Source organism: Podarcis melisellensis (genome assembly GCF_964234715.1).
Source record: "Podarcis melisellensis genome assembly, chromosome: 3".
Lineage (NCBI taxonomy): Eukaryota > Metazoa > Chordata > Lepidosauria > Squamata > Lacertidae > Podarcis > Podarcis melisellensis.
In genome coordinates this window covers 44,200,133-44,218,245 of record NC_138530.1, presented here as the reverse complement: position 1 = coordinate 44,218,245, position 18,113 = coordinate 44,200,133, and the positions used below count along the sequence as shown (strand labels likewise).

The window sequence follows — 18,113 nt, the reverse complement described above, 5'->3', positions numbered from 1 at the left end:
GTCCCTGCTCCTGCCAACCTAGCAGTTCGAAAGCAAATCAAAGTGCAAGTAGATAAATATGTACCACTCCGGCGTTTCCGTGCGCTGCTCTGGTTCGCCAGAAGCGCCTTTGTCATGCTGGTCACATGACCCGGAAGCTGTCTGCAAACAAACGCCGGCTCCCTCGGTCTATAGAGTGAGATGAGTGCTGCAACCCCAGAGTCGGCCACGACTGGACCTAATGGTCAGGGGTCCCTTTACCTGTACCTTAAAATATAAAGACCTCTAGGCATTTTTAAGACTAATGTCGATGTATTCTGCCATCCTGTTTCCAATAGCAGCCACCCCAAAAAATTCTCACAGCACCTGGCATTCAGAGGAATCTCACATTTTTTTTTTTATTTTATGCCCCTACCTTTTTACCATAGCTGCTTACCAGTCAAGGCATCTTACATGAAAACAGGATTAAGATGGTGGTATCACAAATCAAGATGTGTGTATTAGCCCTTGTTCTCCCTTCCACAATATGTGGACATTAGGACAGGAGGTGCTATACTGAGGAACAGCAATTCAATACCTGTCTGCAGCATATTGTGTCAAGAGAGAAAAATAGAGCATTATTGTAGAGTTCACAAGATCATGTGCAGTAGAGCTCAAGCCATGAGCTCCCATAACTAATTTCTCTCCCTAGACCCATGAACTTTCCTTAGTTATATTTGTGCAAGACTGCCTCTGTGTGAATGTTCAGTGTGGTTTATGAAAGATGCTGCTCAGTTCCAGATATAACCGGGATCTGATTGCAGTTCTGTGCTTTTACTTATTCTTCCAAGCAGAATTCTTCTTTTCCAGTACAGTGGAATTCTTCCATTATAGATTTTCGTTAAACCTCACCAAGTTCCGGTTTAGAAAACATCAGCCCAGTCCTATGCATGTTTGATTGGAAGTAAGTTCTTCTAAGGTCAGTAGGATTTACTCCCAGGTAGAGATGCACAACCTAAATATTCTAGGAGCGGGCACCACAGATGCTTCATTCTACAGGGGTTTAACATCAATTGGCTTTGTCTCTTGTTCATACACAGATGCTGTTTTGAACCTGAAGCCCCTTATGCCAGGAGTAAAAATAAATAAATAGAAATTTGCAGTACAAAGACTACAGTCGTATCTTGGAAGTCAAAGGGAATCCATTACGGCAGTCTGTTCGACTTCCAAAATGTTCAGAAACCAAAGTGCAGCTTCTGATTGGCTGCAGGAAGCCCCTGCAGCCAATCGGATGCTGTGGAAGCCCCATTAGATGTTTGGGTTAGCAAACCAGAACACTCACTTCTGGGTTTGTGGCGTTTGGGAGCCAAAACAAGTACCAAGGTGTTTAGGATCCAAGGTATGACTGTATATAGTTGGGTGGATGGAGAAAGAAGAGGAAAGCAGCGGATGCTTCTGATTCCTCCTTCCTAGGTGAGCAGGGTTCATATGAATGTGAACTGTTCTTCATATGTTACCATTAATATATGAACACCTTTTATTATTCACAAAAATCCTATCTGGACATTGTGTAGGAACACAGAAGGTAACTTAGACAGGTTCCTCCAACTTGATATTGTAAATCCTGAGTGCTGCTCCAGGGTTTTAGAAAAGAAAAATTCCGAAGTTGGAGAAACTGGGACCTTTGTATGCAAAACAGTGCTCTACCACTGTGTTACATGGTAAAGGAGGAAATGTAGCCACACACACACAAATGTCAACAGGAAGACAGCCTTCACACAGACAAGCCTCAAAGCTACCTAGTACCAATATTACTGAGTTCCAGTTCATGTGGAAGCCTAGATACGTGAGTGCTCTCTAAATGTTTGCATTGTATGCATGGACACTGAAGGTAGGAATACAGTGGTACCTCGGGTTACATACGCCTCAGGTTACATATGCTTCAGGTTACAGACTCCGTTAACCCAGAAATAGTGCTTCAGATTAAGAACTTTGCTTCAGGATGAGAACAGAAATCATGCTCTGGTGGCCCGGCAGCAGCAGGAGGCCCCATTAGCTAAAGTGGTGCTTCAGGTTAAGAACAGTTTCAGGTTGAGAACGGACCTCTGGAACGAATTAAGTACTTAACCCGAGGTACCACTTACTTGGCCTGGCCCCACTTCCCACTCGCATGCTTTCCTTAACCCTGTGTGCAATGCTCAGATATGGCTGAAGCTTGCAGTGAATCCTAGAGTGCTCTCCATAATACTGTCAATGTGTGTTGAGAAGGTAAACCGGCTATTTTTAATCCATGCCAACTAAGTGTGGTATTAGGCTGGTTGGTTTGAAAATAATTAATTCAGAGAAAATTGTGCAATCTTCCCAATATTTAAAAATATGAATGTCACACACATGCACATTTAGCCATGCCTCTGGCCATTCAATGAACATCCTCACAACAACCCTGAGGGGGAAGTTAGGCTGAGAGACAGTGATTGGCCCAAGGTCAAACACTGTGTTTTATGACCAGGTGGTGATTTTCTCATTCTCTCAGGTCCTCGCCCAATTAATTCCACTGCAATTCTGGTTTATTTTAACATGATAAATAGTGTTATGAGTTTGCCACACACCCCTAATTTCTGGATTCATCAAATGTTAACATTTAATCAAAGCTAATTAAGCCAGGCTAACTTCCTGTGTTGAGGTGATTGCCTGGGTGATGGACCATTAAAAGAACAAATGCTCAAGGGGGGAGAGCAACAAAAGCATGGAGCCCCCTCAGTCAACAGACAAAGACAAGGTTTAGAGTAAAAAGAGGAAGGGAAGGAGTTATGTGTGCTAGAAGCTAGATGCAAAAACGCAGCAGGCTGAAAAGGTAGAGAGAGAAAAGGCAGAAAGAGAAAAGGCTGATTTCTGCTTGAATCCAAAGCTGTGGCTATGAAAGAAACAGGACCCTTTTGGGCTGCAAATCCCTCCATCACAGGTTCAGGTTGCATACATGTGTAAATAAACCATATATCATAAAGACATCAATGTCTCCACTGTGCTGGGCAAATGCCTGGAACCCCTGGAATCTTGCCCCGCTTGGAAACTGGGGTGGTGTACAACAATATTTAAATTAAGTAGACGATGGAAACTCCCCAACGAAGGTAGTGCTTGAACCCTGTAGAATATGAAATGATGCAAGGATTGTATGAATTCCATATATTCCTAGAGTATCTTTATTTGTTCTATAATTTAACAATAATACACCTATAAAATAATTACATTATAGTTATAACATTTCTTCCATTTTGTTTTCATTTATAAAACAAAAATTTAAATAGTATGAACCATTACAAGGTCAACTCAACTCTTTCATTTAAGCATCAACTAACCAAAGGGCACATGCCCCCTCCTGCAGCATATATCTCTTTTTTTATCACAAATTGGTAAGGAGCCCACCCCCCTACAGGATGCTTTCTTTTCACATTTTTCCTCATGTGGTTACTGAACAGTTACTGTTTTCCAGCCCGAGGAACCCGATATTAGGTTTCATTTCTTCAAGAGGCAGCCATCCTAACCCATAAAAGTGTGTGCATTACGCTACAGGCACTCGAATCTTCCTCTCCCTTCCACTTTGTCCAAACTGTGCTTTGGTAAACCTTAGAGTAAGTAGTGGAATAATGTTCGACAATGGCAATCTCCAAACCAAGCCTCAGCCTTCTCTGCTGTGCATTCCCAACTGCAGATCTGCCATTGTGTAACACCAAGGGAGGGGGGGAAATTATATAGGGCCAGCATACCTGCCCAATCCCTCCTACCCGTGCCAATCCCCATAAACCGATTGGTGAGCACTAACAGAGATCAGTCCCCCAAAGCCTCTTAAAACAGCCGGTCTCACATAATAGAGAACTGTGCCACTGAACCCTTGAGTTGGCACCAAACCCACAGCTCGAAGCAAACAATTTTGTTAACCCCTTTAGTGGTCATATCCGAGGGAGCATAGGAAAATAGTCCTCAAAACATTGGACTCCTTCAGCTCCAATTGCCGTGAATGCAAAGTTCCAAGATACGCAATAGGTCATGGCTTTTGGTGTTGCCCAACCAATTTAGGAATCTCAACGGCCACATTTGGAACATACTAAAACCTAGCATGAGACACTGAATGAAATCAGGATGACTGGGTCACTTCACACATTACATTTTCCCTACATAGATACAATTCTGTTCATTGGAAATAACGATTGGTTTAAATTACTCTTGGTGTTCATCTCAGTAACAAAGAAATGCAGCATTTTGCTTTTCTGCTACTGTGTTTCAATAGGTTAAACACAATGTTGTTTTCTTCCCCAAAAGTAGTGATTCAACACAGGTTAGGGTAAGGGAATTGATGGAAGGAAAAAATTAAATTAATGCAAAATCTACTGAGAAAATAAACACTAGCAAAACTCTGTAATTTTCAGGGAATAATCTGGCCCAACAATTAAGGTGTTTTGTTTTAGCCCTTCAAATACTTTGTCATCGCCCAAAATATATGTGGTTATGTCTATATTAACAAGTTTAACAACAATTTGCTATAGCTGCATTACAAGTGAAACATTGCTGTGGAAACGTGAGACAATCTAGCTGAAAATATGCATAAATCCATTTTCGGTCTCTTTCTCTGTCGGAAAGTGGCAGGTTGATTATCTCCATGGAAGATAAGGCCCATGTGCCTTATCAGTCAGACCAGACAGAACATAGTTGTCCATAACTGTTCTTTACTATATGTGTTCACGTCAGCATTACAGCCCAAGAAAAACAGCATTAGGCAGTCAAAAATGAAGTGAAAAGTCCCCAAAATGAGAGGGAGAAGCTATGAAGAATTCACTGGACCTCTCTCTTCATCCAAAAGGATGGATGGAGTGAAGGCCAAAAGGTTTCCCACACAGTGGAAGTGTTAATTTTGGATTTAAACCCCTGGCCACCCATACGTTCATTTCCACATTTGATGCTGGGCTTCACCTTGAGTGACACAGACCCAGTGGCAAAACATCTGCTTTGGTAAATAGATTATGAACCCTCTGAATAGACCAGCCAAAGCAGCCTTTACTTCCAGGTGGCCAATGGCGCTGCTCCAGAAATGACTCGACCAGGAGGAGGAAAAACAACCATCTCGTTTGTCTGTGAAGGAAGAGAGGCCATGGCGACTCTGGCAGGGGCAGCTGCCAGCCCTCACTTTCGCTGCTTGCCTGCGCTGCTCAGGTTCACAGACATGCACCGACATTGCTTGACTTTCTGGATTTTCTTAAGTCGGAAAGGTGGGTCTAGTTCAGGGCATTCTAGCTCCACTGTGAAGGAGGTCACCTTCTGGGGCTTGCAGAAAGCGCAGGACTGAAATGACTCCTCCTCTTTTTTCACGTGGCGAGGGATATAGAAGGAGTTGCACTGCCCGTAGCAGAAGCGGTTGATGATGGTGCGGCTGAGGCAGCCCTCCTCGCTGACTGTCTGCCTCAGGGCCTGCGTTTTGCACCAGTCACTTTTCAGGTACTTCCTCTCTGTGACAACCAGGGCCTCCTGGCTGGAGGCCAGCACCTCTTTGTGCAGATGCTGCCGCCGCTCCGAGTTGTTGCTTCTGCTATCTTTGTACGGGGAGGGGATGGCTCCTGCAGGGCGATTCTTCCTGGTTTCCGACACTTGAACCAGAGTAGACACAAGAAACAAGGAGAAAGCTAGTTTCCAAATCATCCTGCAATAAAACAAGACAATCAGGATAGAAGATGCAAGTTCAAAAAAATAAATAAATAGCCAGTGTCTTTTTATGCATAGGCATAAGATTGTCATCCATAAAGTGAAAAAAGGAAAAGAAAAGACATGCCAAGATTTGGTAATAAACCACCAGAGCACTTATTCTAAGTGGCCCTAATAGATAGAAGAACAAACACGTACAGCATAGAAGAAACACAATGTTCCCCACTGTTTGCATACCCTCCAATATTTCCACCCCCAAAATCAGGATGTCAGGAGGGGCACACATTCTGGTCTGGCACTCTGGCAATTGGCAGAAGGATCATGCCACAGCACCTTCTGGTCCAGCGCTCTGGTGGACCAGACTCTGGTGGTCTGACTTGTGCCAGACCACCAGGCCCAAAAACGGGACAGTCTTTCATCCAAAGAGAAGCCGGGATTGGCTTCTGTGATCTGGGATGTCCCACTTAAAACAGGACACTTGGCAAGTATGTGTTTCTCCCCTCTTAGTATGATCTAGGCTAGTTGCACATGAGGATATTCAGCCTTCTTGAAGCAAGGAAACAAACAGGTCTGGTCCTCCACCCTCCTGCAGAGCGAGATGCATGCCTTTGTATCTGGATGTTGGAAGCACAATTCCAGTAGCTGCGCAGGCTCACACAGATCAGCCCTAGAGAGGTTATTTAAACAGTAACCCTTGGATGCTCTGAGGACAACTCTTATCCATGAATCTGTGATGTTTTATAGAACACTGGGAGTTGTAAAACCCCTCAAAGTAATTCACATGAAACATATAACCAGCAACAAGGTTACCTTTTAAATCAGGTGTAGGGGAACCTCTGGCCCTCCAGCTGTTGCTGAACTACAGCTCCCAGTATCCCTGGTCATTGGCTATTCTTGGTGGGACTGATGGGAGTTGTAGTTTGATGATGATATCTGGAGGGTCACAGGTTTCCCATGCCAGTTTAAATGTTGCAAGGTATAATAAAAGATTAGAATTAAAGTTGTGCTGTAAGACATTTAAAAGTATGGCTCTGCCTCTACTTCTATCACCTGGGACAGAGGAAGAAGAGCAATTAGTAGCAGCAGGGGGAAGGAGGAGGAGAGGGAGGTGTCTGGATATTTCCTGCATTGCCATAAAGCCATAAAGCCATAATCAGAGTAAAACTGATTAGTTATAGGCAACACACTAACTACCTAGCCCAATAATGGCATGAAGAAAAGCAGGGCCACAATTCATCAGTCCTCTGCACAGCAACATACTCAGCTCTGAACAGTAAATCTCAAGCTCCGAGGAGGTGCATTGCAGAAAGGTGATTACATAGCAAATTGTGTCTGGGCCAAGTTCAACTGTTTCAGGGAAGGACAACCCAAAACCATTCACTAACCAATCTGGCCATGGGAACATTTATTTCCAACTTGCCTCTGAGAGAATTTGCTCTAAATTTGCCTTGCATTTTGTATTGTGATTCTAGAAAAATAGAATCAAGCCCTTTTCTTCTTCCTTGGCAGTCTTATGGCTAGTTCACCACTGAGGGGGTGCTATCTTGAGAGGATGCAGGATGGCTGTTGGGCTAGGTTTATGGGAAGGAATTGTTTGTGAGAAATGGCATCTTCCTTGAAGATGTGCAGTTAATGTGATTTGCAGGATCACGGTGGTCCAATTGAACAAGTATGGTCCAGCCTTTAAAGATGTGGGAAGATGTGCATTTTTATGCTGATTCTGTGCATGAATGTACAGGTTGGTGCATAAGGGAGAGTGGGAGTTGAAATTGGCATGGAAAAATGGGGGGGGGGACTTACCTAAGCAGAGAATTGATATCAAAGTCTTGAGCCATTCAGTCTGACCTTCCACAGGTAGAGAATGTGGTCTTACTGCCTGAAAAAGAAAGCATCAATTATTTTATGCTAGTGAAACGGGTGACTAAAGGTTTGTTTATATTTGTGTATGACATATTCAACTGAGCTACACTGAGTACCCCTTCTTCCTAAAGATATTTCTTGCTAAATATCACAGATTTAAGAATCACATGGAAATCTGTGATGCTCACTTACAAATGAGTGTGTTTGGGATCATGGCCAGAATGGGAAAATATTACGTTAACCAAAAGACTCCAGCCAGTCTTCAGGGAAGTTACAGCTCTCTCTACTTGACCGAATACTAGGTTATCATGGCCAAAACCATGGGATGTTAACTGGATGTTCAGGCCAAATTCCTTTTCAATCAGCTAATTACAGCTTTCTCTGGAGATGCAACTGAATCTTGTATTATTCCTTTCCTTCCTTTGTTGCCAGCCCCAGAAACATACAAACAATGAGTCAGAGCTCATTTGATTATTCCAAAATCACGCTATTGGAAAATGAACGTGCCCCATTACTTTGAATTCTAGGCTTTTTGTGCATGCTGTTTGGGATATATAACAGCTAGAAAGTAACATAGTTACTGGCTGGCTAGCATTTGAACTACGTTGTTTCCAGGTTGGTCATGTGAATCCAAAGCCCTCTGTGAATATTCTGGCTGTCAAACAATTCAGAAATAAGGCTTTCCTTTCTGCCCCTCAGAAAAAAGGGCTTCCACAAGAATTCTGGAAAACCTGAAAGAGGAAGGGCCTAGCAAACACCGTGCACCCTTTTCATGAATTATTTGGGAAAGGGAGACATTTCTCTACACAGTGACCCTACTACAGCTACGTCCCATTCTTTATTTGTAGACTGACATAAAATGTGTCTCTGCTCCCTCCCACAGTTCTACCCTTAATAATAATATTTAGTTCCTGAACCTTCTTAAGATTATTGTTTCACTGCACTGTAGCTGCAAGAGATCCCATTGGCTTTCCCCATCATTGGTGTAGGCAAAAGTCTGCTCAGACCACAGCATCCTGTAAAGACAGCCCAATACATTTGGCCTCTGAAGCAGAAAATCCGAGTGGTTCTACAATGGGGTAAGAATTGTCAGTTTACTATCCCCTGCTTAAAGGCTCCCGCAAATCTGCCACCTGAAGTAATCAACCTGACTCAGCCTAACGGTAGTACTTGCAATTTCTGGTAGCACTACAGAAATGGCTATGAGCAGCAGCAATTCCATATTGGTTATAAACAAAATGGATTTGGGGACCAAACTTGTGCTTTTTATTTCATTCAATAGCCCTTACATTCTAGGTGGAAGCTATTTCTATAAGCTGCTAAAATTTAAAGCCTTAATTATGAAACCACAGTCAGGTGAGCTCCATTCCTCTAGAAGCAGAGAAGTGGAAATGGAGAAAGCAAGCTTTTACAATCTTCAAAACAAAGGCACAAAATGTTTATAGTGGGAATGAGATTGCTGCTTTTCTCCCTTAGGATAGGAGGGCTTTGATCCTTTTATTATGTTCTTTGTCTAAATAGCCCTTAATGATATGCTCCTACCACAGCAAGAGATGTCAATTTTTAAAAACTGTTTAGCTCACGTAAGACCTTACTAATCTGCACAGTTGGTAACCAGCACTGAAAGGGGATTTCCTTCTGGCACCGAAGCATAGAGAGAGGAGTGCTGAACTGGAGGTTTATTTAAACTTCAAATTAACTCCTTTCTTCTGACAATACGTGGAGCTGCAAGTAATGATTGTTATCAGACACACCTTTCACAGGCAAGACAGTGGACATTTGTCTCACTGGTTTTAAAAGCATAGTTTGAGGCTCCTTCATCTCTGACAACAGGTATATTTATCTATTCGTTACATTTTATCTGGCTCTTCCTTCAATAAGTTCTGTGGGCCCTCACCTCCAATACACCATTTTATCCTTGCAACAATTCTGTGAGGTGGGCTAGATGGGGAGATATGGGTTGGCCCAGGGTCACCCCACTGGTTTCATGGCTGAGTGGCCATTGGACCCTCCTCAGTCCTAATCTGACTGTCTTAACCACCACACCACCACAATGGCTCTTTCTGTTTCAGAGAGTTTGCAGGATTGTTTACAGCTTCTACTGTGTATGGCCTCAATACATCCCTGAAAGAGAGGTCACAAGCTGTCAGAGCCAGATGCAGAAGAGTTTGTGGAGGAAAAGACAGAACGAAACATAAGCTGCTACCTTATCCTGAGTCAGACAATTAGTCCATCCAGTCCAGCACTAGCTACTCTGCCTGGCAGCACACACACATAATAAGTTATGCTAAACTTCATATGTGCTCTACTCCTGAACTATCAAATAAGGAGCAGGGTTCTAGCTAAGTATATGCAAAGCACTGGAAGAGCCAATACTGAGGCAAGTCTGTGATAGGGAACAGAGACTGGCAAAGTAACTTTTTCAGACCAGATAGCAGGCCTGTTTAGCAATTGTAGAGAACTGTATTTTGTCTCATGAGTTATCCTGGCCTGTTAAGATTCATGAGGTTCTTGCACGTGCCTCCTTCAGCCTGAGCTCAGGGACAGCACCCAGCTTGAACTCCTGTCTGACACACTCAGTGTAATGTGCTTGGTGCATGAATGAATACATAGCCCATAATACACAAGGAGTCCAATTCTTGAGGTCTAACCACTAGAGAAGGCTGTGTTCCTTCATCACAGGGAGAATAAGCCAGGCCTGGCACATAGAGGTTTGTATAATATCTGCAGAGCAGGGTAAAGACTGGCAGGCAGCAGTTGCAGTTCGGGTGACTTCAGCATTAGTTACTAGATAAGCTATTAAGTGTGCAGAATTGCACTTCAACTCAGCCTTGGGCTTTCCATCAGCACTGGGCTTTGGCAGGCATAGACTACAGGCCAGCTCTTCCAGTCTTGCTTGCTCTGAAGTGAAGGGCCTTGAAACAGTCACTTCACACACAATGTTCAGCCAACACAATAACATTTTAAATATCGTGATTTGAAGATTAAACAGGGGCCCTCTGTTTTACGAAAGAGCTCTCTGGCTCCATGGAACACCATAGTCTTGTTATGTCCTTTCCTTTAAAAAATAAAATAGAATCATCCACTGGTCGCAATGGGACTGGGATCCTCCCAGGAATTAAAAGGCTGCTGAAGAATGTTGCCTTGTCGTTTACAATGTCTGTCTCTCAAGTATTGGGTAATATGCAAACGACTGCCAGACCTCTGTTCTGTTGAGTATCTTTTGACCTAGCAGAACTCTGGAGCAAATTCACCCGCTCTTTTATCTTCCACACATCATGGGAACACCAACTGTAACTTCCTACCCTAATAAATAAAGGGATGCTTTGGGAAGCCAGGGTCTGTGGCTGTGGCAACAGCAAAAGGGGTTTCTTCCCAACACTAAAGAAGTACTTTTCTTGCACCCCAATACCCCATAAATTGTGGCCCTCCAGATGTTGTTAGGCTCCAACTCCCATCAGTTCGAGCCAGCATGGACAATTGTCAGATATGATGGCAGTTGTAGTTCAACAATATCTGGAGGGTTGCAGGTTCTCCGTCCCTGCAATGCACCCTCCCTCCACACCCCCCATGTAAGGGGCATAAACTTACCAAGGGTTAAAAAAAGTTTCTGGGTTATTTTTTATTTGTTTGTGGACCGGGGGAGCGGGGGCGGAGGTCTTGCTGCTATTAATCGCAGACAAGGGAATGTTTTTCTAAACTTCACAAGGCTAGATGAATGCCTCACATTCAGAAAAACATTAAAAGAAAACTCTGAGGCAAAAGTGGTTTCAAAATGGTGGAAGCTGTGAGGTAAAAAGCACTTATTTCAGTAGGTGCCTGTGACACCTCAGTTTAACTACTGAGCTGGCTCAAGATATTTTTTTCTGACTAAGGCAGAACAACAGATGGCACGTCTGCCCTCACACAAGTCATGGTATACAGAACCTAAGGCTGGACAGGTTATTTTGGCACCTATGGCAAATAATACCATAAGCCTTCCTTTTTACCTCGGCTTTTGGCTCTTAATTTGAAAGGTTTACTTTCAAAAGGTTTACTTTGTTTTGTTTTAGTTGATTGTATTATTAATACTGTAATAATAATAATAATAATAATAATAATAATAATAATACAACAGTTGATTGTATTCATTGTAATTGGTTTTAGCATTTCTATTGTGTTTGTAAGTCTCTGTGAGTAAAGCAAGTATTACGTTTATAAAGAAATATTTATGGCACTCTTGCTGTAAGGTATGAGCTTCCTGCATAAAGATACCACAACATCACCCAGAGATGGAGAAGCATCACGAGAGTCTGCCCACACAGTGAGTTTTTTGTACCTCCAAGTGAGCGAAGCTGATGGCTTTGGCCCATCCCACTCAGGCATGGATAAAATGCATCCAGCTACTCATTATGCCATCTGAGCTTGGTCCAGAGATAACATTACTGTTGAGCTTTTGCTCTACATTGACTTCCTGCCCGCAAAGCATATGAATTTAAATATTTTATTAGTGATTGAGAGGCCTGTGCTGACCATATCTTGGAATCCTCTTATATCCCCCAGCTATTAAACGTAAGCACTCTGCTTTGTTTCTGTGTGCATGCACGCACTACAGTTTTGAAAATAAGATAAAATAGTGAGGGGAGGGGAGGCAAGGAGGAGGTACGTAGCAGGTGAAAACCTTTTGGTAGCTGTACCACAGCTTCTGTGTGATATCTCTGATCTTAGCTACAGCAGGGCCAGCAGATGTTGCCATTGAAATGAAAGACTTTGGGAGATGAATATCCTGGCTGACTTTGATTAAGGGGAGGGATGTCAAATAGTTGTGTGCCACATTCTTCCTGTATTATTATGCTTCTTAGTACCAGGTCTCCATTTGCCATGGATACAGCCATGGCATAGGGCCTTTGTTAGTTTCCATGGAAACCATGCCTTCTAGAGGGGAAAGAGATGTAAACCAAGGACAAAAACACAAATAAACAAGATAAAGAATATGTAGTGATACAGGGTGCTATAAAGTTTTTATTGGCACTTATTTGGAAAGACTGGCCAAGCGAACAGCAATAAAATTTTATACCATAATGAGCACTTTTCTCCAGTTTTGCAGCAGAGGAAAAAGAAAAACGAAAAATAACAATCTAAGGAAGGAAAACCAGACTATTACTGGCCATGTTTGTTTATCACATTAGATTCTATGGCTTTAGAAAATACCATCAATATTATTGTTCTGTATAGTCAGAAAGATGTGACTCTAAGCAAACCTGCTCTTCTACTCTCAAACATTTCTAAGCAAATGTCTGCTGTACCACCCAAAGTCTGCCTGCCAACATGTACAGCCTACTCCCACACCCAGTCAGAAGGAACAAAAACTCAGGTTTATCCACACTAAGAGAAATGTTTTGTTTTTGTTTTTTAAAAATTAAAGTTCTGTGGGAAGAAGACTTGGGGAAGGGGAAATTTTAGGTGAACCCCATAGTGTTGGGGTGGGAAGATAACAGATTCCCCCTAAAATGCCTGGAATTAGCTTGTATCATGTACATGAGCTATGGTCAGCAGGCTATCCTAACCCATGAAGTTAATATGTGATTTTGAGACCTTATGGGAAAAGAAGACATCAGTTTGGCAGAGGGAGGGAAACAGATGGTAATGAGAGGAGGAAGATGAAGAGGAAAAGAACAGGTACTCATTGTATATGCAGGAGTCTACAAGGTGACTCACATGGATGTGCATATGCAGCGCACATCCATTTTTAAAGGGGGAACCCCGAAGTTGTTGACCTTTTTTAAGGGAACTGACACCATGCATATCTCTGCTCAGGAAAAGAAAACAGGAAACATATGGAGCCCAGCGCAACAAACCAGTCCGAGGCGTCAACATCAGCCACTGAGCAAAACTGGGCACCTCGTGGTATAAGCAGCGATCCCAGGCGAGCAGGAGGGAGGAGCCGGCTGGCCACTTCAGCACCTCGCTGGCTCGCTCACCCCCAAACTCACGGTGCAGAGGCATCTGCAGTAGAAGAGCCTGCTGTGGTACTCCGACCGACGAGCGGGCTCTTCCCTGGACTCCAACTCTCAGGCCCCAGACTCTCGGCTTGGCACCCCTGAGAGCCCGGCACCCAAGCGCCCAGTATCCCTGGTGCCTATGGTTAAGACGGCCCTGGATGTGCATGAGTATGAAGGGGCATGGTTGCCTCACAGAAAATTTCATTTCCCAGAAAATGGAAGAAGCTACAAAAGGGTCATCTCTCTTGGACCTAGTCCTCTCTAACAGGGAGGAACTGACTGATGAAGTGAAAGTACAGGAAAGCTTGGGAGGAAGTGATCGTGTCCTTTGGGTTTCATGATACACAAGCAAGGGAAAGCTAACTAGTCAGATGTGCACTCTGAACTTTAAGAAAACTGATTTCAGAAAGCTTAAGGAACTACTGAGTGAAGTCCCATGGTCAGAAATACTCAACGAGAAGAGTCCAAGATGGATGGGAGTTTCTTAAATGTGAAATACTGAAGGCACAAAGGCAGACAATTCCAACAAGAAAGTAAAGTAAGAGGCACCTAAAGGTGTGGCTGCATAAAGAGCTTACAGATGGACTGAGATGTAAGAAGGGAACGTGTAAGAAATGGAAGGAAGGAGAAATCACAAAGGAAGTAGCCAACAGTTGCAGAAAGGTCAGATGGGTGAAAGCTCAGAGTGAGCTCAGGTTTGCAAGAGAGGTTAAACAAACAAGCAAAAAGCCCTACATTGCCAGGGACATGAGTGCTTCAAGAACTGTCTCTTCCCATATGAATATGTCCTCTATTTGACTACAAAGATCTTTCTCAGTGTCTTCCTCTCTCCTCCCCTCCCCTCTCCCAAAATGCAGTGGGTGTCCATAAGGGAAAGACCTTTTTCTGTTGCAGCACCCAGACCGTGGAATAGCCTGCCTAGAGAGGTATGCTTGGCTTTTTAGGATGTTTAGAGACAGCGAACAGTACGCTTTAAGTGAACTTGTGTGCATTGTGGTTCATTCATGAAATAAATGCATGGAAAAATCCACCAGACAAGTGTGATCCTTCCGCCTATTTTGGATGGAAGGATGGCTCCATCTTGCACATCACTAAATACAGTATGAGGAAATGATCTAAAAAAGATGGCATGCGTTTTTGCATATTGCTAATTTATATCTATAGAGGCAAAATTACAAATAATTACTATATAGAAATTTCATATGCATCACCATAGTAGATTGTGACCAGGCAGCCAGCATGTCTACTCAGTCTGCTATCTAGGTATTAACTGCTGATGGGTGACTTCAAGGTCCCCGTTCTCCTCTTGTTGGCTCTTTATCTTTAAATAGGACTTGGGCAGGACAGCCCTTCAAACAGAGGACTCCTTCAAAGAGAGGTCCGGCCTCTGTAAAGTAGGGCACAATGCCCACCCATCCTTGACCAGCCATGTGTATATTAATGCAAGTGCTTACCCAGCTCATACAGCTCATACACCACTTCTATCACAAGGTATCATATGGTGGCGCTGTGGGTTAAACCACAGAGGCTAAGACTTGCCAATCAGAAGGTCGGCGGTTTGAAACCCTGCGACGGGGTGAGCTCCCGTTGCTCGGTCCCTGGTCCTGCCAACCTAGCAGTTTGAAAGCACATCAAAGTGCAAGTAGATAAATAGGTACCACTCTGGCGGGAAGATAAACGCCGTTTCCGTGCGCTGCTCTGGTTCGCCAGAAGCAGCTTAGTCATGCTGGCCACATGACCCGGAAGCTGTACACCGGCTCCCTCAGCCAGTAAAGCAAGATGAGCACCACAACCCCAGAGTTGGTCACGACAGGACCTAATGGTCAGGGGTCCCTTTACCTTATCGTATGCAGATGTCCTCAAGACTGGCCCTGGCCCTGCTAAGTTTCAGCAGGTTATTGCAGGCCCCAAATGTCAAATCTGGGCCACAGTTTTTCTAGTATTGTTCAGCACTGCATTGGTTTATCTGTAACTCTAATTGGAAGGCAAATGTTCACTCAGTAGGCTGCAAAGGGCTCTCTGCTGCCTCTATTGTGCACAACTTCTCTCTTATTTAATACACTGCAGTAGCTGAAAGTATGGCTTTAGAATGTGTTCCACATATTTTCTTCAAAGGTTAGGCAACAGCTTTTTTCTAAAGACAGCCAAAATGTGACAAAAATGTCACCATATTAAAAGGCATTTTTATTTAAGAAGGTCCAATGGTGAGCCAACCATTTTGTGGAATTGCAATCAAATAATTGTAATTGTTTTTAGGAGTAACCTTTTGCATTTTATTTCATTGTATATTGTGGTGTTCACTGCTTAGGTAGCTTTTAGCAGTGAAGAAGTTTATAAATCTGTGAAACAAATGAACAAAATAGTGAGGAAGCTTTTGAACTCTCCAGAAGTCTTCAGACTGGGTGCTAAGTAAATTGGGGGAGGGGAGAAACTGAGGGGGAAGCTTGATGTTGAAGCCACAAAGTCTGCATTTAGTCACAGTAGCAAGATAGAGTGTAGGATGAGCTAGCAGACTTTGTTGGATTAGGATCAACTAGGTGCCATGCTAGGATTGCTGGGGGAATGAAACATATAAGAGCTAATCCCACATTTTTGAAAATATAAAATCCAGCAGTAACTCAGCTCCATCCTAAGACTGTGACTAAATGTAGACTTTGTGGCTTCAAAATCAAGCCAATTTTTACTCTCTCTCCTCCTAATCATGGATTCTGGATTATTATTTTTTTAAGGATGAAAACAGCTTTCTTCTCTTTCTCTTTCTCTTTCTCTCTCTCTGTGTGTGTTGGAGAATATTTATTTTCTAGTATACTATGTTCCTGCACCAGCACTGCACAGGTTGGAATCGGAGGAAATGCAGACGTCACACAGAATCAGTTTCCTCAAGAGATGCTTATTGGTTGTAAAGCTGGTGGCAGGTGCTCTTCTTTTTGCATCCCTCCCTTCTATATATAATTAAATGCAGCATACTAAGGTCCCTTTAAACATCATGACCTCCCCTACGGTCCACTGCAGTCTCTTAACAGCAAGTAATAGTGTTTTCCTGCATAAGCATCTATAAGACATGGTTTGTTTATTTGTCCATTTAATCCAATATTATCTTCAATAATACCCCCCTTTATAGTATACCTATATTATATGTAAAACAAGTAAAATATGAATTAGTCCTGCATTTGGCACACTTTAGCTGCCTCCCCCCTTTCTTCTTGGTGAACCACTATTAAACATTAAGGTCTTCGAGTAACCATAGTTTTCTGTTAGTGCAGAAATGGGAAGCTATGATTAACAGGTTTGGAACAAGCCAGAATCAAAACTCAAACCATGGCTTAATATCCTGAACCTAGTAACCACAGTTTCCTGGTTTGACATGACAGGAGATTATTGTTAGTTGGTCTTCCTTATTTATCCTTGTGCCATGAAGGGAAAGGATGGCACAAAGACAGAGTGTCTGGGCAGACTAGTTCAATATATTCACAGCTTTTGGAAGGGTGAATTTTTGTCAACCAAGAAAATGAAGGCTTGTCTGAATAGTTCCCAAGTATAATCAGTACAGCTTGCATGTGAAGTTGTTCAACCTGATCTGAAGAAACAAAAGTGAATGCACAGACCACTGCTTTGCCCTTGAGTTGCAATGTGATTCTGCTCCTCTCAATCCCAGCAAACTGCCGTACCAGGCAAATTATTTAAGCAACACAGAGCTGACCCTAATCTTCCTTTGGTGCAATGTAAACCCCGGAACAAATGAAGAATTCAGTGACTGTACCATAGAGCAGTAATTACAGCTTATCTATTAGGAGTGCGTCTTGGTTACATGGCAAGCCTGTGTTGCAAAAAAATAAATCCTACCTATAGTGATGGATTTAATTTTTGAACAACTCCTGGGAAACCGTATCGGCAGCTCTGAAATAGGGCTGAGCTGGTTTGATTTCTGCTATCACACACGACTGATTTGACAAAGAGGGATAGCCGTTGAGTTTTCTTTGACTCCAGATACTTCAAACAGCCCTGGAAATTTTGTCTCCTTTTCTTCAGCATGTGAACTGAAATTGACCAGTGATGCATACTTATCTACCACCAACTGAGCAGTGCAGATTTCTCATACTGCTGAAGTAGTTCTGGATGGAAACATAAGACAGTTGCTTTATGCCAAGTCAGACCATTCATCCATCAGTAGTGTCAACACAGTGACAGTGGCTCGCTAGGATTTCACACAACTTTTCCAACCCTTCCTAGAGCTTGAACTGGAGACCTCTGGTGTGAGACGCAAGTGCTGCGCAGTGGAGCCATCGTCTTTCTTAATCAAAAGAGAGGGACTGGGCCCCCAATCCTCCAATCAGAGTTCTTGGCTGATGAGAGTTGGTTACCCAGGCCTCAGTCTGACACTAACCACTACAGCAGGGGTGGGATGCCTGGAAGCTGCATTCCTTCATGGAGAACCTTCAGGAGGCCACAAGCCATTGGGGATGCAAAAGGAGTAGCAAAAGTGACCTCTAAATTTGCACATCCACATAAAGGTCAGTGGTTTCTACACACATTTATATCTCTCTGTTCTCCAAGCAAGAAACATTATGAAGGTTCAGTGATATTTTCCAACCCAGCAAAGGCACTCAAAGGGGGTGTGAAGGA

The 18,113-nt window shown here is 43.1% G+C and overlaps 1 protein-coding gene across 1 annotated transcript in view; it reads right to left on the bottom strand.

The window, feature by feature from the left end:
* Positions 1-3,144: 3,144 nt before the first annotated feature.
* GREM2 (gremlin 2, DAN family BMP antagonist) overlaps positions 3,145-18,113 on the bottom strand; it is a 33,964-nt gene continuing 18,995 nt past the window's right edge. The window contains exons 2-3 of the mRNA XM_081905848.1: positions 7,450-7,525; positions 3,145-5,647 (exon numbers count right to left, since the gene is read on the bottom strand). Coding sequence (XP_081761974.1) covers positions 5,134-5,647; positions 7,450-7,484 — 549 coding nt within the window. The 5' untranslated portion in view covers positions 7,485-7,525 and the 3' untranslated portion in view covers positions 3,145-5,133. The remainder of the gene's footprint in view (positions 5,648-7,449; positions 7,526-18,113) is intronic.